The 21108-nt window shown below is 51.2% G+C and overlaps 1 protein-coding gene across 5 annotated transcripts in view; it reads right to left on the bottom strand.

Moving 5' to 3' along the window:
* The window catches only part of ZDHHC14 (zinc finger DHHC-type containing 14), a 292970-nt gene that overhangs the window by 13717 nt on the left and 258145 nt on the right, over positions 1 to 21108 (bottom strand). For all 5 annotated transcript variants that reach the window (XM_027551930.1, XM_027551932.1, XM_027551928.1 and 2 more), the window contains 3 exons: positions 9612 to 9714; positions 8257 to 8366; positions 1706 to 1808 (listed from right to left, as the gene is read on the bottom strand). In XM_027551930.1, the coding sequence (XP_027407731.1) occupies positions 1706 to 1808; positions 8257 to 8366; positions 9612 to 9714 (316 nt within the window). The remainder of the gene's footprint in view (positions 1 to 1705; positions 1809 to 8256; positions 8367 to 9611; positions 9715 to 21108) is intronic.

Here is a 21108-nt window from a genome sequence, read left to right as displayed (position 1 = left end):
TAACCCCTTCTTCATTGTATGGTTTACTAACTTAAGGCTCTCTGGACAAATCGACTTGGTGACATCACGCAGCCCTGAGTCAGTCACTGTGACCCCCGGGCTCTCTGATCCTACACCCCACCCTCTTGTCTTTCCCCGCCGTGTCCAGTATTACTTAAATCTGCCTGTTTGCAAAGTTTTTCCTTCCACTGTCTTTCAGAATCACCCTGTTCTATTATCTTTTTCCCCCTCAGTGGTTATTTTTTATAATTAAATTTATTTATTTTTTAATTGAAGGATAACTGTTTTTGCAATATTGTGTTGGTTTCTGGGAAACTATTCCCTTGCTCTATTAGATCAAGAAACTTGATTTGATCTGGTGGGGGCAGAATTGGCAGGGGCAGATAGAGAGAAAGTTAGCAAAGGATAATAAATGTTGATTTAAAAAAATAATCTTCCAGTCTGTGAGATGAAATCAGATTAATAGCCCGATGATAAACATGGACACATTATAATTATTTTTTCTTTTTAAATGTCAGATGGAGTACTTCTAGGATAAATAAAATAAAATAAATAAAGTTGATTCACATTTCCACTACTTCAAAGTGAATTTCTACAAACCACGTCATGTCTTCATAAGTATGGGCGAGCAGACCTCCCCCGAGCTTTCTATACAGATGCCTGCGGGACAGCCCCCCACCCCTAAGCATCCAAGGGGACCCCAAGTCCACATACTGACATCAGATTTTCCCTAACTGGCACCTCCTTTGATATTTCCCACTGGTGATTTGTGTGGTCATCTTGTCCCCAAGCTGACAGGCAGGGGACATTCCTGGCTCCCCGCTCCCGGGCCTCCGCATAGACTCCACGCCCAAGTCCTGCAGGGTCACTGCCTCTTTTCTGAACACGTATCTGTGTCCCAGTCTGTTTGCCATGGCCTCTGTTGTGGGTGATTCAGGTCTACAGACAGCGCTGGGGCCACACTGGGTCGCTTCAAGAAAGACTTCTTTAGAGAGATTTGCTCTTGATGGCGGGGCCGTGCCTGCCAGACCACGGAGGAGTGTGAAGGCCCTGAGGGTCCAGGCCAGCAGGCTGTGAGTTCAGGTGCCCGTGGAAAGACCTGCCCCAGCCCCACCTCCCAGGTACAGAGTGAAAACAAAGCACCCGTCCCCGCCTTCACAGATGCGTGACACGGGGACCTCTCCGGAGACCAGCCCAGTCCGTTTTTTGCTGTCAATGCCCGAACAGCTTGTCTGATTCTCTGCACTAAGGCGTGCAGGGCTGATTAAGATTTGGGCTGCAAGTGGGGAGAACTGGTGGCCGAGTTCCCCCCGCCAGCTGCACACTTAAAGAGGGGGTGGGGGAGTGGGTACAGACTGTGGCAAGGGGACAGCAGGGGACTCGGGGACTCTCCAGAGGCCCATCCTGCTTGGGCAGCTCTGTCTCGCTCTGGACAGCAGCCTGGTTCTGGGTGAGGGGGCTTTCCAGTCCAAGATGTTTCTGGAGGCAATGTTGTGTGAGTACTCCTCCCACACAGCCCTGAACAAACCGACCCACCACCCACCCCTGTTGCAGGTGGGCTAACCCTTCAATGGGCATTGCCTTCACTTCAAGCTTCCTTTCCTCCCTGAGCCATGTGTGTCCTAGGAAGCTAGGCGATCGGTTGTTACGGGTCAGTGAACACCGATGCGGGAGAGGAGCCCTTGTGGGGCACCCCGGGTCCTACCATGTCACTCTGGGACTGTGTGGCACCGTATGTGGCCATCCCGTTGGAGGGCGCGGCTGGCTGCGGGGTGTCGGGCTGAATGTACCCTCTTCGGTCGATGAGGCTACAAGAGAACACAGAACAATGCAGGAGACGAGTGAATCAAAAGCTGAAAACGCCAACAAAACTCTTCTAATTTCCATCCCCAGGGGGTCCCCCTTTCTGTGATGTCCCCCCAACCCTGAGCAGCTCAGAAAATACCTCTGCTCGCCTTCACGTATGGTCAGCCTCCAGAGTCGGAGACTTCTGTCCTTAAAAACGCCTGGAGCATCTGACCCCTCCCTGCCACCTGCTATGACCCCCCCAACCCCGTCCCCTTCCCACTGTCCAGTCCCATCCTGATCTCATCACCCCTCCTCGCTGCATGGCCTCCATCACCTGCCAGCAGAGCCGCCCACAACCTGTCCCCAGCCTTCTTCCCCAGGCTCAAACCCAGATCTTATCGCTCGCCGCATTCCCAGCGTCATTCCATCAGCAGTGCGTCTGAGCACCGGCTGTGCCCGTGTGGCCCGGAAACCACACATCCGCTGTGCGCTGTCTGCTTCTCTGTCTCTGTATTTTTTTGTGTAGCCTCTGGCTTTTAACTGCCCAGACCCTCCACTGCCCTGCCCATCTGCTGTTGGTCTTTAGAGGCCCCCAGCCTCTGCTCCTGACGCTTCATCTGCTTTCTTCCCTCCTCGGCTCCTCTCAATCCTGCCTGTGACCCTCCCGATGGCCCACGTCACTGTTGGCTGGGGTCACAGTGATCTCAACCCACGTCTTCTCCATCGAGCAGCCTGCAACTCCTGAGGGAGGGCAGGCTTCATCTCGTCTGCCCCAGGGCGCCCGCCCCGGAGCATCGGCCCCTCTCCCACAGCCTCGGGCACCCTGGGCATCATATCACCACATGCTGGGTCTGCCTGTGCCCACGTGCGCCTGTCATGGAGTGGTGGCTCTGCCACCAGTACCGAGCAGACACTTGCTGATTGAACAAATCACACCAGGTCCTCAGTCTCCCGCAGACAAGTTTCCTGGGCAATCTCTGTCTTTACGCTACGGCCCAGTTGCCCAGGTGGGAGGTAAGGGTGAAGGTTACTTTGCCATCAAAAGGGTTGCCTGTTTCCCTCCCTGACTGAAGACTCCAAGATGACCTTGGGTCTAAGGGCAGAACTGCCAAGGGCGACAGGCAGTTTGGCCAGTAAGTGGGGCTCCCGCCGAGGCCGCCCACCGTGGGAGGGGCACACTCCCGGCAGCCTCTGAGAGACGTCCCGAGCACACCCAGGTGCCCACCTACTCCCCTTCGTGGGGTAGGGGCTGGGCGGCTGAAAGCTGCTCCAGGTGTCAGGTCCACTCTCAGAAGACAGGGGTTATTGTCACAGCCGCCACCTCAGGTCTTCAAGTGACAGACTAATAAGCCCTTAAAAGACACTTGTGATAGGATCTCAAGTGGGACTCTGACTCAGTTTCGGTCAAATCCCTGGAAGGTTTAGGAAAAAAAACAAGAGACAAGAACCTCCATCTGCCAAAAGAGAGGTGCTGGACCCCACGCAGGACCGTCAGAGGGGGCTCTTAGCAAGTGTGCAGCCGCCTTCAAGGGTATCAAAGATCAAAGGTGAAAGGGCACAGAAAGGCATCTTGGGGAGAGGGGTCCCCAGCTCCTGCCAGTGATGAGATCCAGGGCAGAGGCTGGCGAGGTGAGGGCGGGGGCTGGGCACGGCTCCTGGGGGAGAGCTGGTGGGAGGCGGCTGGAAGGGGCGTGTCAGGGGTCAAATTGTCTGCCCCCCAAAAGATATGTTGGAATCTAGCTAGCTCTGGTAGGGAGGAAGGGGTGGAAAGTGTTAACTCTCAGGGAACTTTGAAGTTCTGATTCACTGAAATGACACTATTTTGGAGGAAATGAAAGTGCCCTGAGTCCTTTTTTTTTTTCCCCCAACTGACAGGAGAAATTAAAGGACATGCAGGAGATTTCATCCAGGAGAAGAAAAAGAACTAGGTCACCAAGAGAGTCAGAAGGGACGGGAGGGACTATAGAAAAAGTGGTTCTGGGCCCCCCTCCTGTGTGTTCAGCCTGTTTCAAGGGCCAGCCATGCCCCCAGGACTGTGACACTGTCCGCCCCCACCCCGCAAGTCTCCTCCTGGGCCTCAGAAAGCCCTGAGAGCTTTCCTAAGCTCATCTCATCTCTCTCTTTTCTAAAAGTTTATTTTATTTATTTATTTTTGGCTGTGCTGGGTCTTCGTTGCCGCGGGGGGCGTCCTCTAGTTGAGGCAAGCGGGGGCTACTCTTTGGGTAGTGTGCACAGAGTCGGACACGACTGAAGTGACTTAGCAGCAGCAGCAGCAGGGGCTTCAGTAGTAGGCGCGGTGCTCGGGCTTAGCTGCTCCTGGAATGTGGGAATCTTCCCAGACCAGGACCAGAGATGGAACTTATGCTCCCTGCATTGGCAGGAGGACTCTTAACCACTGGACCACCAGGGAAGTCCCTCATCTCATCTCTGGCCTTGCTTGCCCCCCGGGACCGCCCCCCACCCCCCATCACTCCCCCAGTTCCTCCTCTGACAAGCGGGGCTCTCCCCTCACCTGTGGGCCTTTGCACATGCCGTCCCTGCTCTCCTCCCGTGATTCCTTTCCCCCAGCTCCTCCTGCTCCTTTGGTTCGCACCTTACACCCCCTCCTCTGGGAAGCCCTCCCAGATTTCCCATGAGGCCTGCACCCCGACCCCATCACAGCCCCTCCCGCTGCTCAGACTTGTCCCTGATGGACTTTATGTTGACATTCTCTAGACGGCATCCCCAGCCCAGAAACAGTGGCCAAGAGAATTCTTACGACCAACTGACCCACAGCACCAGCCCGTAGGGCCTCACCCTGACCACATCTTGGGACTTTCTGCTTTTCCAATCTTCCATTCTTCCTGCTGTTATGAGAATCCCCTCCCCCAGACCTGGCTGCCTCCATCCTGCTGCCCCCACCCCCCTGGAGGCTCTGCAAGGAGCAGATGGTGGGTCTTTGCCCTCGTGGTCTCTGGCTCTTGTGGGGAAACTTGAAGACACTCTCTTTCTCCCTTGTGAGCACACTGTTGCGCTGAGAACGCTTTAGAGACGTCTGTCTGGGGCACACGATGCTGGGCACACGGGTGGTCCCGAGCCCCTGTCTGAGACGAGGATGCTGGGCAGACGGGGGTCCTGAGCCCCTGTCTGAGGCGAGGATGCTGGGCACATGGGGGGTCCTGAGCCCCTGTCTGAGGCGAGGATGCTGGGCACACGGGGGGTCCTGAGCCCCTGTCTGGGGCGAGGATGCTGGGCACACGGGGGGTCCTGAGCCCCTGTCTGAGGCGAGGATGCTGGGCACACGGGGGTCCTTGGCTCCTGTCTGAGGGAAGGATGCTAGGCACATGGGGGGTCCTTGGCCCCTGTCTGAGGCGAGGATGCTGGGCACACGGGGGTCCTTGGCCCCTGTCTAAGGGAAGGATGCTGGGCACACAGGGGGGTCCTTGGCCCCTGTCTGGGGTGAGGGATACTGCTCATTCTACAGGCTTCTCTGAGACGCCAGTGAGATGCCCTGGCACTCTTCGGGGCCCAGGCTTGGGTGAGGCAGGGCAGAGAGAAGCAAGGACCACTGGAGGGAGCAGTGAAGACAAGCAGCACCCCCTCCTTTCATCAGTGCCAGCTCTGGGAGCCCAGGGACCTGGGACAGAGGGCAGCACCCAGCTTTCTGCATAGACCCTGGAGCGGCCAAGCTCTTCTGAGTGGAGGGCCAGTGCTGAGAAGTTCCCCGCTCCAGAGGGACTTGGATTGTGGAAAGAATACAGTCCCAACTCGGCCAAACCAGCAAATTTAATCCAGTTGTGGGAGTAATAATTTCAGCTACGACAAGATTTGGTCTGTAAACAATACAAAGCAGTGCCTGCCAAGTTCAAATCAAAGACTCGGGAACCAGAAAGGAGATCTGGATGAAACGTGAGACTTGAGTTCTTTTCCTAGATTCGGATGTCTGCTTTAGAGACGACAAAAGCAGTGCCTGCCAAGTGCAAATCAAAGACTCGGGAACAAGAAGAGATCTGGATGAAACGTGAGACTTGAGTTCTTTCCCTAGATTCGGATGTCTGCTTTAGAGACGACAAAGATGCTTGTCCAGGTCTCTTTCGTCTCTTCTACCCTGTGTTTCAAGGCCTATCCCCAGTGTCCACAAATAAACACACACCAGGAGGAAACATAGTTTAACTGTGAAAATCCAAGCATCTCCGGAGGGTTTTTCTGGCCTGGAGAGCTCCAAGAGGGATTCCTGGGTGAGTCTAGTGTTTCCTTGGAGAGGGTGCCCTCCGGGCATGCCTGACTCTCTGGCCTGGGGTGGCCCTTCCATCTGAGCCCTTGGCTGTTCCTTGTGCTGTCACTCCCCAGAGGAGGCCTCGGAGGGACAGGTTGGGGGGCCCCCTAACATCCCCAAATTCAGGACAAGTGTGGCAAACTGGGCTCTCAGCTTTCTAGACACAAACTGGAAAATGGTCAGTTTCCAATTACCCAATGACACCGGGAACATAAGGTACTGTCAGTTACCAAGTGGCCTTGGAATATATGCTTGATATTCTTTGGGGGGTGGGGTGGGGTGAGGATCATTCTTCCTTCCCCAATGAAGTTTCCCTGACAATCAAACCCAGTTTGCAATCCATGAGCACGTGTCAGTGATGACTGGCCATGGAGCTATAGAGAAAAGTGAAAGTGAAAGTCGCTCAGTTGTGTCTGACTCTGCAATCCCGTGGGCCATACAGTCATGGACTTCTCCAGGCCAGAATACTGGAGTCGGTAGCCTTTCCCTTCTCCAGGGGATCTTTCCAACCCAGGTCTCCCATATTGCAGGCAGATTCTTTACCAGCTGAGCCACAAGGGAACCCCAAGAATACTGGAGTAGGTAGCCTATCCCTTCTCCAGCAGATCTTCCTGACCCAGGAATCGAACCAGGGTCTCCTGCATTGCAGGTGCATTCTTTACCAACTGAGCTATCAGGGAAGCCCAAAGTTGAGACAAACCAGCGGCTTTGTGGTGTCTCTCCATTTACACAGTTAGAAGTCAAAAGAGAGGAAGGCTTGGAAACTCACCCTAGAAACCTGGAAAACGTGCTCAGTTAATACTGTTGATGATTGTTTGGCCTATCAGTTGGAAATAGTCTATATACATGAGCGTAACTCACAAAAAGTCTAGAGCTGACTGTGTTCTGCATAGTCCTGACTTGGAGGCAGCAGGTACTAGCTAACACAGACGGGTTCTGATGTCACATGCCGAGGTCTGGGTCCTGACAAGGCAGCACTTACTAGCTGTGTGATCTTGGGCATGTTACATATAATGGGATGTAATACATATAATGGGATGTAATAGTACCTCATAAGTACAGAAGGGCTTCCGAGGGAGGATAAAGAACTTGCCTGCCAATGCAGGAGACACCGCTTCCATCCCTGGGTTGGGAAGATCCCCTGGAGAGGGAAATGGCAACCAACTCTAGTACTCTAGCCTGGAGAATCCCTTGGACAGAGGAGCCTGGGGGGCTACGGGGTTGCAAAGAGTCAGACACAACTGAAGCGACTTAGCACACAAGTACAGGGTGAGGTTTTAAAAGTTCATCCACGTAGAGCACTTGGAACAGAGTGTAATGCTGTCCTACAAACGTCAGCCACAGCCGTTATTAATAGACTGCCGTCTCACCATCACCAGTCTCAGCTCCCTCAGGCCGCGCGGATCGCTCCCTCTGAACTCTTCTCGCATGTTCTCTTCTGTACGACTCAGCTCTCACCACTTACCTCTACAGGCTTTCTAATCACTTCCTCCACTGTGTCCCAGGTCCCGCTCTACAGCCCCCTACGCATCACAGACATTCAGCATCTTCTAGTAATTCATGGCGGGGGTGGGGGGGGTCCCGTGCCTCAGTTTCCCTATTTTGATCCTCAGGGGATTTTCCCCAAACTTGACACAAATTCAGTGGAATGTTATGCCAAGCATAACACAAGTCACATCTCTATTTCTTTAAGGCTGTGTCTCTGAAGCATGAGCAGAGAGCTGACCTGGCCGGCGGTCTCCACAGTGGCCGCCTGAGGCCTCTGCTAACACACAAGTTTGTGCACTTCCCTGGGTCAACCCTGATGCTGGGAAAGACTGAAGGCAGGAGGACAAGGGGATGACAGAGGATGAGATGGCTGGATGGCATCACAGACACAGTGGACACAGTGGAAGTGAAAGTCGCTTAGTCGTGTCTGACTCTTTGTGACCCCATGGATTATACAGTCCATGGGATTCTCCAGGACAGAATACTGGAGTGGGTAGTCATTCCCTTCTCCAGGGGAATCTTCCCAACCCAGGGACTGAACCCAGATCTCCCACATTGCAGGTGGATTCTTTACCAGCTGAGCCATCAGGGAAGCACATAAGTTTGAGCAAGCTCTGGGAGATGGTGAAGGACAGGGAAGCCCGGAGTGCTGAAGTCCACGGGGGTTGCAAAGAGTCGGACACGACTGAGTGACTGAACAACAACAAAAGCTGTCTGAATCTTACCTTGGAGAGATTGGTCCACACAGCGCAACGCAGCAGTTTGTAAAGATGTTTCCGTAGCTGTAGGGGTTGTAATTTTCTTTACCTCTTTTATTTGACCAAGATCCTTTAATCTGAAAGAAAAGGACAGTCAGTGACACAGTCTGCCTCGCACCAATGCCCCAGGTTGGGTCAATCAGACCATGAGAAGTCCATAAAAAATGCGATGGTCTTTACTCATTTCTTCAGCAGGAGAAACCGAGGTACTTTTCTCAAGGACAACTGGCATTTACTCTAAACTTGGAAATGTCCCCAAACAGCAGGTCAGACCAGGGGGAGAAGTAGCATTCTCTGGGGAGAATAATCTCTTATTTCCACAACCTGGTACTTAAAGGCCAGTTCACATAAGCCAGTGGAGATCTTTTTTCTTTTTTTTAAACACCATTTTTAAAGTCTTTACAATAGTGCTTCTGTTTTATGTTTTGCTTTTTTTGGCCATGAGGCTTGTGGGATCTCAGCTCCCTGAGCAGGGTTTGAACCCGCATCCCTTGCTTTGGAAGGTGAAGTCCTAGCCACTGGACCACCAGGGATGTCCCACCAGTGGAGGCTGTTTTCATGTTACATTTAGTGTGATAAATAGTAATGGAAATAATGGGGGAACGTGCCTCCTCCAATTGCTCATTGATAGCCTGGATTCAGCTCCTAAATACTCCTGCAGAGCATTTCTGATGTTCTTAGTTACCAACCACATGTAATTGTCTTAACAGTCTCTGAACTCATGCATCTCATCAGCACTAATTTTTCAAGTCTTTAAGGCAATCTGACTAATTCTGAGACATTTAGTTCATGTACTGGCAGAAACTTCTCTCAGAATCCAAATATTCAGAGCAGAAGGGACCAGGGTCATGACAAAACATTTTCCAACATTAGATTTTCTGGTTTTATATCTCCTCTCTGTCATCATTAAATACAGGCAGATAATCCTAGACAAAAGTTTAAATTTTGGGTCAGGGCAGTCGCCTCCCAAAATATGATGGAATCATTATCTGCGAGAAGCCAGCCTGCACTGTCTCTTCAGTGGGGCAGGGTGGCAAGTTGCTCCCAAAACATTACAAAGGAACAGAGCAGAAGCCCACCTCAGGCCTCGGAATTAGGGGGCAGCCAGCCTATCTGAGTAGCTAAGTGGTGTGGTCAGGACAATGTGATGATTTGCGATAGAGAAATTGGAGATGGGTGTCAGAAAATACTTCTCCCGCAGGCTCTTTGCTTCCAGGGGCTCACATCTGGAAAGGGAACTCAGAAGACCTGGCGGCCCCCACCTCTTCTTTCTCTATTTCCCACCAAAGAACATGCCCATGCCCCACCCCACAGGAACTTACGTCTTCATTCGTGGTCTGGTTGGAGCTTATCAGGTACGTGTGGAAACCCGAGAGCCCCACGATGGACCAGACAGAGAAGAAGCAGACCACGGCCTCCAGCACAGTATCTGGAGTCAAGGAGGTGAACTGGCAGGACGTGACGTTCTCAGGGCCCCAGGGGAGCGGGTGAATGAGATTTGGACAGGAGCCACCCACAGGCCCTCACTCAGCCTGGCATCGGTGGTCTCCCAGCCAGGGAAGACCCTCCGGGGCAGGAACAAGACCACATCCTCCTTCACGGTGCAGCATTTATGCCCAGCAGGGGACTGGTGGGCTCGCTGAACAGGCCTCGTTCCTTTCTCACGGTCGGCAGTTCCTGACTGTCCTCCCCGCCTGACCTTGGCACCTTCCTCGTGACCCACTGTGCAGCCACAGGCAGTGGCAGCAAAACCAGGGAGCATGCTGGTTGGCATGGGCAGCGGCCCGGGTCTTTGCTGAATGGACTCAATATTGAATCTCACTTCAATCGCGACCTCTACCCTTGGCTTCTGAAAGCTGGGCTGGAGCACTAAGTTTCTCTACTGACCTGATTTGAGGCTGTGACAGCCACTTGCAGGGCTGACCGCGGGTGACTGGAACCCGGGCAGAGTTTATCTTCCTGGCTGTCTCCCTCCCTGGATGGCCCTTTCCCCCATGGGATGCCCACTCCCATTGCGGATGGGCTTCTGACCCTGCAGGGGCATTTCTCAGTGTGGCATCAGGGTGAGTGGGGTTTTTTTTTAGGGGACCTTATCCCAGCCCCTCAGCCAGCCCTGACACATAGGGCTGTCCTCAGCTATTTGACAGGCAACTAGGAAACTTGGATCCACACCAGACATTGAGTGATGGGGAGCTGTGAGTTCCGCAAGATATGCTAAAACCAAAGGGGAAAAAAAGCCTTGCATTCTTCAACAGATGAGATAAATCAACCAAGAGTGTGGCCATTTGAAAAGACTAGAGAAGTTTTCTGTCCCACAAATATTGATAAGATTCTATTTACAAGATACAGATGGATCTCAGGGGAAAAAAAACCAACAATTGTCAGAGGTCTGGGAGTTTAAATATACATCACGCATTTGCCATTGATAAATGACAGGCCAGAGAAAGGAAAATACTTGTGCTTGCCTCATGCTTCCAAGGATGGAAGCTGTAGATCATGCTGTAATATATCCCCATTTATTTTTTTCAGGTTTGGATATAATTTCTTTGGACCAGAGAAACGAATATATCAGCTGGGGCAATGCCACCATCTGCCACATCACGATTAACAAATGCCACTGTCTGGCTGCACACAAAACAGGAGCATGAATGGGCTCCCGCCTGCTGACTGACTTTCAACATCAGAATAAACCACTGGGTCTGCTCTTGGAAAAGTGGAGACGTGCTTTGCCTTTCTTTCTAAGGTTTAAATTTCTAGAAATTGCAAGGTCTCCGAAGAGCCATACTCAGAAATTAAAAGCACATTTCAAGAGAATGATGCCCAGCTGGCCAAGATGCCAACAGCCTGAGCAGTGGGGGTCTTACAGATCCAACAGGCAGTGCTCCGGGCGTCCACCCGGTCCTCACGGAGGAGGGAGGGGAACGGGGTGGAGGAGGAGCCGCACATCCCAAGAAGAGGGTCTATGGTGGATTCTGGAAAAGTGGGTAAGGACAGAGCGGTAGGGAGGATCGGAGGGGGAAGAGAGAGATGGAGAGAAGCAGAGCCCTGCCACCAGCCTGGGCAACCCTTTGATTTCTGCCAGGGTTACCCAGGGAGACAAACGGTTACGGCGGAGGTCTCGCTGCACATGGGACACGGGGACGGTGGCTCAGATAGCAGATGATCCTGTCCTCAACTGCCTGCCCGCAGGTCAGGGCTCACAGACGCCTCTCCTCCCAGCCTCATCTCCCCACCCAAAAGGGCACAGATGGGGGGAGGCGGCGACACGGGAGCCCTGCCCACACCGGCTGGGAAGCAGAGGCGAAGTGCAGCCCAGGGCAACTGACAAGGAAGCCTGAGTCTGGAGAACTGGGTGGTGTGAGAAAAGCTGACGCTGGCAAGGAGCTTGCGCAGGCCAGAAGGGAAAATCAAGAGGGCAGAGAGGTCAAAGAGGAAGTGACAAACGGAATGGAAACAGGCTAGGAAAGAGAATGAAGAATGAACCAAAAGATTTATTTACTGAATCACACACGAAGAGCCCGGACTGGCGCCCCACTCCAGTCTTCTTGCCTGGAGTATTGCACGGACAGAGGAGCCTCGTGAGCTGCAGTCCATGGGATCGCAGAGTCGGAAACTACTGAACGACTAACACACACACACACACACACACACACACACACACACACGAAGAGCCCATCTACGGTCTCAGAAATACTTATGTGTCATGAACAGTTTACAATCCAGGCAGAACGATGGGCCTGTCAAACATATGTAATATCCATCCATGAACATATGAGAGCTAGCATGTGAAGGTGGAGGGGGGTCATAGCATCTAGCGTGGCTATGGCTCGCCTCGCACCTGCTGTTCCTTTTGCAATGCCACTGACGGGATTACCTCCAAAAGGAGGCATTGTTACCAGCAGATGTGGCATTTTAAAGGTTTATAGCCACCCCTCCCCCCACAAATATGCAGTGTTCTATATTAGTATCTCATGTGCTTTGGAAACATTTTATAAATAACAAAATGCAGCTCCACTGTTAGCTCACAGCTGGGTCAAAACGACATGGATTCCAGGTAGGATGTGAGATGCAGCCCCCTCCGACTCCCTGCCCACAGCTGCCCCATCGCCCACAGGACGTCTGGAGGAACAGTCATCGCCATTCCTAACAATGCTGGCATCACTGGCTGTGTGTCAGGCCCTGCTCCAAAGGCTTCATGTGCAATAACTCACTCAATCCTGAGAGCAACGCAGTGAGAAGTCTGATTCCTACTGGACCCATAGGGAAACCAAGGCAGGAAGCAGTTACGTGATTTGCATAGGAAACAGCAGAGCAGGGATTTGAACCTTGAAAGTGTGGAAGGCCGGGTCCTTTCCTGATTCTTGCTGAGGGACAGGCAGCTCTAGGCTGTTCCCAACCTCAGCTGGGGGAGATGGGGACCCTTTTTATCAGGGATTCTCAAACCCATGGCACCTTAAAGACTGCACCCCCCTCAAATTCACTCAGACTGAATATCTGAAGAATGCATCCTCTCACTGACCCAACAGCTTCATGCTGAAAACATCTACACCATAATAAGATTAAGAAACATAAATTCTGCTTTAATGTATCAAAACCCATTTACTGATTAAAAAAAAAAAAAGACATGAGTGGAAATAGGCCAACAGCAGCAGGAGCCAATTTAATAAGCAGCTGGATGTTTACTGCCTCAAAGATATTTCAAAGCACAGCAGTGACCTCTGCCAGCCTCCATGTGTCTTCCCCAGCTCCCAAGAAGACAAGAGCCTCCTCCGTGGCCAAGAGTATGGCTTCAAATGCCCCTAGACCCCAGCTCAACCTGCTGCACGCCGAGGTGCTCGCTAGATGGCTAGGGAATTGAAAAAGACTAAAAGTGCCGGTGGGTGGGTGTCCCTCCTCGGGCTTCCACACGATCCCAGAAATGCCTGCTCTGTGCCTTTTGGGGCACCCAGCCCTGCACTCAGGACAGTGGGGGAAGGTAAGCTCCCCACCCTCAGGATTGCCCATGGGAAAGTAAGCAAGAAGAGATGGCCTGGCAAAGATGCAGAAATATTGCCAGGCACAATGATGAGGGCACCTCAGTATTTGGGGAATTGTAAAAGGTGAGAGGTCATGGAACCAAAGATTTTTAACCTTCATTTCAGTTCAGTTCAGTTGCTCAGTCATGTCCAACTCTTTGAGACCCCATGGACTGCAGCACACCAGGCCTCCGTGTCCATCTCCAACTCCCAGAACTTACTCAATCTCATGTCCATTGAGTTGGTGATGCCATCCAACCATCTCATCCTCTGTCATCCCCTTCTCCTCCTGCCTTCACCATTTCCCAGCATCAGGGTCTTTTCAAATGAGTCGTTCTTTACATCTGGTGGCCAGAGTGTTGGAGTTTCAGCTTCAGCATCAGTCCTTCCAATGAATATTCAGGACTTATCTCCTTGAGGATGGACTGGTTGGATCTCCTTGCAGTCCAAGGGACTCTCAAGAGTCTTCTCCAACACCACAGTTCAGAAGCATCAGTTCTTTGGCACTCAGCTTTCTTTATGGTCCGACTCTCACATCCATACATGACTACTGGAAAAACCCTAGCTTTGACTAGACAGATCTTTGTTGGCAAAGTAAAACAACATTCACACAGACATTTTTTTTTTTTCTTAAAATTTCAGGAGGCTTAAAAACGCCCCTGATGCCTCTCCGTGGATAGTCATGAACTCTAAGTAAAGATGTCCTGATTTATCCTAATCCTTTCATTTGACAAAATACTTATTTGTAAAATGAAGAGCTAAGGCCCAGAGAAGTCAAGCCACTTATAAAAACTCAGACAGCAATTCACAGCAGAACAGAACATGGTCTCCAGACTTGCAGGAGAGAAAGAGCTTCCCGAGGCCCCAGGCCATGGAGCGTCCCACGACAGGCCCTAACTCTGAGGCCTCAGAGCTCCGACAGCACAGCTGAGACTGCCCACGACATCACACCCCGTTCACCAGTCCCACAGCCTCAGCACTGCCCCGGGGGAAGAACTTGTCTCTGCTGACATGTCATGGCCCAGCTCCCCACATTCCAGCCGCCAGGCTGGCCACGGGATATTTTTTTGCCAAGTGCCAAATCCAGATAACGGTTTATTTTGAAAAGTCTGTATTTCATGTGAATTTCCTCATTGACCAAAATCCCCAGATTCTAGAACGGCCAGGGGATGCTTGCCTTGGACCCTTTCCGCTCTGAGCACCCTTTCCGTATGTGACTGGGGTGCGACTTGGTGCCAGGCGGCCTTTCTCGGTGGGCACTGGTCACCCACCCCTGGGTCTTCCTGCATCTTTTTCTGCTTCAGGTCTCTGTCTGAGGTTCTGATACTTAAAATACAAGGAACAGATGATATGGGTAATCTTTTTGTCCTTTAGTTTTTCTAAAAATGATGGTAAGATAGGCCATGCTCACTTACAGGAAGGGCTCTGATGGATGAGCAGACATCAACAACAGACCCCTTTGTTCTCCACGTGGAATGTCTACATCAGCCTTTAATACTCTTAGATATTTAGGTTCAGGAACTTGTCAGCCTATTTTTCTCATCAATTTGGTGACTCTCTAATCCTTAGACAGAAATAAGAAACTATAGCTTGTGTTCCTGTCACTTGAGGGCCCGTCACTGAGTCTGGTGTTGGGGGTGCCGACTTTCTGATGATTTACACGACAGACACATTGAAGATCAAGTTACCAGGAACCTTCAGACTGGATCACTGGGCCATCGTCTTTCAATCTTTCCAATCCTTTCTCTTAAATGCTTATATGCTGCTGCTGCTGCCACTGCTAAGTCTCGTCAGTTGTGTCCGACTCTGTGCAACCCCATAGACGGCAGCCCACCAGGCTCCCCCATCCCTGGGATTCCCCAGGCAAGAGTACTGGAGTGGGGTGCCATTGCCTTCTCTGAAATGCTTATATCAGATCAGATCAGATCAGTCGCTCAGTCGTGTCTGACTCTTTGCGACCCCATGAATCGCAGCACACCAGGCCTCCCTATCTATCACCAACTCCCGGAGTTCACTGAGACTCACGTCCATCGAGTCAGTGATGCCATCCAGCCATCTCATCCTCTGGCGTCCCCTTCTCCTCTTGCCCCCAATCCCTCCCAGCCTCAGAGTCTTTTCCAATGAGTCAACTCTTCGCATGAGGTGGCCAAAGTACTGGAGTTTCAGCTTTAGCATCATTCCTTCCAAAGAAATCCCAGGGCTGATCTCCTTTAGAATGGACTGGTTGGATCTCCTTGCAGTCCAAGGGACTCTCAAGAGTCTTCTCCAACACCACAGTTCAAAGGCATCAATTCTTCGGCGCTCAGCCTTCTTCACAGTCCAACTCTCACATCCATACATGACCACAGGAAAAACCATAGCCTTGACTAGATGAACTTTTGTTGGCAAAGTAATGTCTCTTCTTTTGAATATGCTATCTAAGTTGGTCATAACTTTCCTTCCAAGGAGCAAGCGTCTTTCAATTTCATGACTGCAGTCACCATCTGCAGTGATTTTGGAGCCCAGAAAAATAAAGTCTGACACTGTTTCCACTGTTTCCCCATCTATTTCCCATGAAGTGATGGGACTGGATGCCATGATCTTCGTTTTCTGAATGTTGAGCTTTAAGCCAACTTTTTCACTCTCCACTTTCACCTTTTTATATAGAGGTATGTAAAAGTGAAAGTGAAGTCACTCAGTCGTGTCTGACTCCTTCTGACCCCATGGACTGCAGCCCACCAGGCTCCTCCATCCATGAGATTCTCCAGGCAAGAATACTGGAGAGGGTTGCCATTTCCTTCTCCATAGAGGTGCATGCTGCTGCTGCTGCGAAGTCAAGTCAAGTCGTGTCTGACTCTGTGCGACCCCATAGATGGCAGCCCACCAGGCTCCCCCGTCCCTGGGATTCTCCAAGCAAGAACACTGGAGTGGGTTGCCATTTCCTTTTCCAATGCATGAAAGTGAAAAGTGAAAGTGAAGTCACTCAGTCGTGTCTGACTCTTAGCAACCCCATGGACTGCAGACCACCAGGCTCCTCTGTTCATGGAATTTTCCAGGCAAGAGTACTGGAGTGGGTCGCCATGCCCTCCTCCAGGGGGTCTTCCCAACCCAGGGATCGAGCTCAAGTCCCTGCACTGGCAGATGGGTTCTTTGCCACTGAGTCACCAGGGAAGTGCAGGAGCCATGTAGGGTGAGATTTATAGATAGAACTTGTTAATAAATTACACTTTTTGGTTAAAAAGTTAAGTTAAAAGGCAAGTGACAGGTTGGGAAAAAAATACTGGAAAAAGCTAGTTATAAAATTATTACTGAGAATATACAAAAAACATGTTAATAGGAAAAGAACAAACAACCCAATGGAAAAACGTTCAAAGAGTTTGAACTGGCACTGAGGTGAGAAAAAGGGTCAACAGTCATGGAAATATGTGCAAGCTGATTATTATCCAGAAAATGGAAATTAAAACAACTATTTTTTTTCCCTCCCCATCAAATTGGCAAAATCAGGGTCCTGACGAGATTGTCACTGACATGGGTGAAGGTGGGGAGAAATGGAGCATGGGCTGGCACACTCGATTCAGGGGACAATATTCCCTGGTGGCTCAGTCGGTAAAGAATCTGCCTGCAGTGCAGCAGACCCAGGTTTGATCCCTGGGTCAGAAAAATCCCCTGGAGAGGGAAATGGCAACCCACTCCAGTATTCTTGCCTGGAAAAATCCCATGGACTGAGGAGCCTGGCGGGCCACAGTCCATGGAGTCACAAAGAGTTGGCCATGACTGAGCGACTAAGCCACCACCACAATCAGTATTTAAACTATGTTAGCGTCTAACTCAGTGACTCTACATCTAGTTGTCAACCCTAGAGAAACACTAACGCTTGTGCACAAAGAGATACATACAAGAAAACCCACTACCTCATTTTCTGAGTAGTAAAAAAAAAAAATAAGTCTAAACAGCCATTTATAGAAGAGTACATTATGGTTCATCTATACTCTGGAATTCTACTAAACAGTTGAAAGAAGAATGACATCTATGTGTTGACACGCCTTCAGAAAATATTTGAAAATCAAATTGTAGAACAATTCAAAGGGTATGTATGATTCCCTTTAGGTAAAGCAGTCCCCCCCATCTGCTGTGTATGAATACACACATACGGGATACGTATTTGAACTCTGAGAAGATTGTATGGGAAGACTCACAAAACCCCACAAGGAGTCTACAGAATGATAAGGGCAAAACTTCCTTTTTATCCTGATGACTAAAATTCATTCTGTGAGAATATGTTCCTGTATCAGTTGGGTGATTTAAAAAACCCCAAACTTCATGCCCCCTCTGCAATCTTCTGAGACATAATCTGCTTCTTCATCCGCCTGGTCAGGGCAGCAGGGGAGAGTCTCAGTTTCCTGGGTGGAGGGGGCTGAGCTCTAGTTCTGGAAATGCCGCTGAGCTTAAATGGAGGTCATTAACCTCCCTGTGAGATCCTGCTGGGAGACCTCAGGCACCTGTTCTATCTTTTCCTGGGCCCCCTGAGCATCATCAGACCCTAGGATGGATGGGCCCTGAGAGCTGGGTGAGTGAAGACCTGTCCTGCCTTCAAAGGTCCATCTAGTCAAAGCTATGATTTTTCCAGTAGTCATGTAGGGATGTGAGAGCTGGATCATAAAGAAAGCTGAGCACTGAAGAATTGATGCTTTTGAACTGTGGTGTTGGAGAAGACTCTTGAGAGTCCCTTGGACTGCAAGGAGATCCAACCAGTCCATCCTAAAGGAAATCAGTCCTGAACATTCATTGGAAGGACTGATGCTGAAGCTGAAACTCCAATACTTTGGCCACCTGATGCAAAGAACTGCCTTATTGGAAAAAATCCTGAAGCTGGGAAAGATTGAAGGCAGGAGGAAAAGGGGACAACAGAGGATGAGATGGTTGGATGGCATCACCAACTCAATGGACATGACTTTGAGTAAGCTCTGGGAGTTGGTGATGGTCAGGGAAGCCTGGCGTGCTGCAGTCCATGGGGTCGCAAAGAGTCAGACACGACAGCGACTGAACTGAACTGTCCTGTCTTCATGAATTTTCCATTGGCCCCAGGTGCCCCCTTTCTGACAGCCCCTGGGCCAACTCCAAGCCTTCCACCAAATTCCACTAAAATAGAATGGTGTCCATCAGGCCATGGGTGCCTGTCAGACAGTGCTGTGAAATAAGTGCAATCTGGGCCCCCAGGCAGGGCTCAGCCATCACGGTGCCCTCTCCCAGCCCTGCACCGTGTGTGTGTGTGTGTGTGTGTCCATTTGTAACAGCATCTGGGTGCTGACACTATTAGGGCTCCCAGTGCTCGCTTTGCTAACCGTGCCAAGTGAAGGAGTGAACCCAAGCCCGGCTCCAGCCCTGCAGACAGCCTCCTGCCTCCCCTACTTACCCCACACTCATCCCGGTTAGAACTGCAGCCCTGTGCACATGCCATCTGCCGAAGCCTCTTGACTTCCCTGCAGGAGGTGCAGGCTCCTTCTGGAACTGCCCCCTCCTCTGGGCACACTGTGGCATTTTTATGCCACTGAAGACTTACTCTGCTTTTCAGAAACCAGACTCAGAGCTCAGATCTTGGCATCCGCAGACGTTCATTGAGAAGAATGAGTCACCCTGCCGCCCGTGGCTGCTCTGGCCTCTGGTCGATGTGCTTTGAAGCTCAGGGCTGTCGGATTGTTCTAGGCTTTATCACCCTGGCAGGTGTTGCAGTTGGTGGGTGTTCAGTACAATGACTGGGATGGAAGCAGATACAGGGAGGGCCTCCTTTGCCGGACCCACCTGGCTGTGGGGACTGAAGACTGCTGCCCTGGAGGAGATTCTCCTTTCGTCTCTTCCCCCAGGGGAGGCGGGGAAGGGGGCGCTGAAAGTCCGGGAAGCCACCACATGCCTGTGCTTCTCTGATGCAGAGACCAAAGGGAGAAAGCGGTCACAGGGAGCCAGGACAGGCAATGGGAGGTGGAGAGGGAGGAGGAAGAGGAAAGGGAATGCTCCAGGCTGGGTGTGCTCCTGTGCACCAGAATCAAGGGTGATTCTCGTGGTCCCTCCCTCCACACTGGCAGGGCAAAGTGCAGCCGGGGAAGGGCCTGTGCAGTGCTGGCCAACGAGTCAGAGCCAGGCATTCTCGCCCCAGCCACTGATGACGCTCCCTCTCTCCTTGCCCCTGTTTCCCACCTGCATCCCCTGCCCGCCTCCTCACCTGCACTGGAACCAGACCCCACCCTCCGGACACTTCCTGAACAAGCTGGCTGATGCTCCCAAAGGCCTGGCTGGCTCCATGTGGGCCCGATGACAAGCTTTTAGTTTATCCATGTTCCCGTTATTCACAGCAGTATTTTTTGAGTCCCGGCTACTTTGCCGTTTTGGTTTCTAATCTCTCTCTCTCATCAACGACACTGTTTTGAGTTGGATATTTTGCAGATGACATCCACAGTGAGAAACATTTGCCTGGTTTGTATCATGGTCAGGAGATCAGACCAGAGGCTACTGAAATGTTTTAAATTCTTGCCTGAGATCACTTCTGCAGGGGTCACTTGCAAAGGCTGCCCTGGACACTCCTGGGTTCGGGCAATTTAGCCAGAAAACCTCCTCTTGTTTAAGAACTCGGTGCTTTGCAAATTCTTGTTCGCACACAGACTGCAGGTCTGGTGAGGACACGCCGTGGGCTGTGCTGCTGTCATCAGAAGACAGCTTCTATGAGTGTTAAACTTCACACATCAGTCTCATCCATCATAAATCAACCACCTCAAAAGAGACTCCCAAACTTCTAGCGCCTCGGCAGAGGGAGGGAGCTAGAGCGACCGAGTTTAACAGCTATCTGATGCTGGAATCTCCAAGCACCCTGATCAGCAGGATGCATCCTCTTTTTGAGGACCTCTGTCCCTGTGACCTGTCCTCCCCAGGCCTGCCATTCCTAAGCAGCCCTGGTGGTTCACGCACCTTTCTCTGCACTAAAAGCTGCCCTTACAAGCTTCCACCCAGCCACCTCCAGGCCGCTTCCAAAGTCATACAGGTGTCTGGAGGAATGGCAGGAGCCAGAAATACTGAACAAGCAACCTGAGGGGCTCCAGCCTTACTTATTACTCATGTTGTTCAGTTGCTAAGTTGTGTCCGACTCTTTGTGACCCCATGGACTATAGCCCGCCAGGCTCCTCTGTCCATGGGATTCTCCAGGCCAGATTACTGGAGTGGATTGCCATGCCCTCCTCCAGGGGATCTTCCTGACCCAGGGATTGATTCACATCTCCTACATTGGCAGGTGGATTCTTTACTTCTGAGCCACCAGGGAAGACAGTTATCCCTTATAACCAGAAGTTAATGTTTTGTTTTTTTCAAAAATACATCATAACCCAGTAGGACCCAAAGCATACTTTTTCTTCTGGAATATGAATTTATGATAAAACATCAGAACTCAGCACTTCTTAAGAGACTCACTCAATTAGAGGAACTCTCCACCAAAACATGTATTTCAAACAGCAAGTACCTGGTCAGGACAGAGCATTGCTTGGGGAGGAGTGTGAAAGGCACACCTAAAAAGTGTCTGTGCTTTGTAAAGAAGAAACACCTCACTTTGATGTATGGATATGTCTGACATTCCCCAAATGCTCCACTACTTCTGAAAAAAATAAAGAAGATCCGGGCTGGGAGCGTTGCCCAGGCCGCCACGTCCCCTCCCTGCTGCTCACCTCCTACTGGGCAGCTTTGCGTCGCTTTCCTCCTCAACCTTGCTCTTGGTTCTGCTTTTCCCCGAGAGAGAAATGGAGTGGTTTGATCAGAGGGTCTGTAGCTTGGCTGGGCAGCTCCCTGG

This window comes from Bos indicus x Bos taurus, chromosome 9 (genome assembly GCF_003369695.1).
Source record: "Bos indicus x Bos taurus breed Angus x Brahman F1 hybrid chromosome 9, Bos_hybrid_MaternalHap_v2.0, whole genome shotgun sequence".
Classification (NCBI taxonomy): Eukaryota; Metazoa; Chordata; class Mammalia; order Artiodactyla; family Bovidae; genus Bos; species Bos indicus x Bos taurus.
This window is presented reverse-complemented; position numbering and strand designations above follow the sequence as displayed.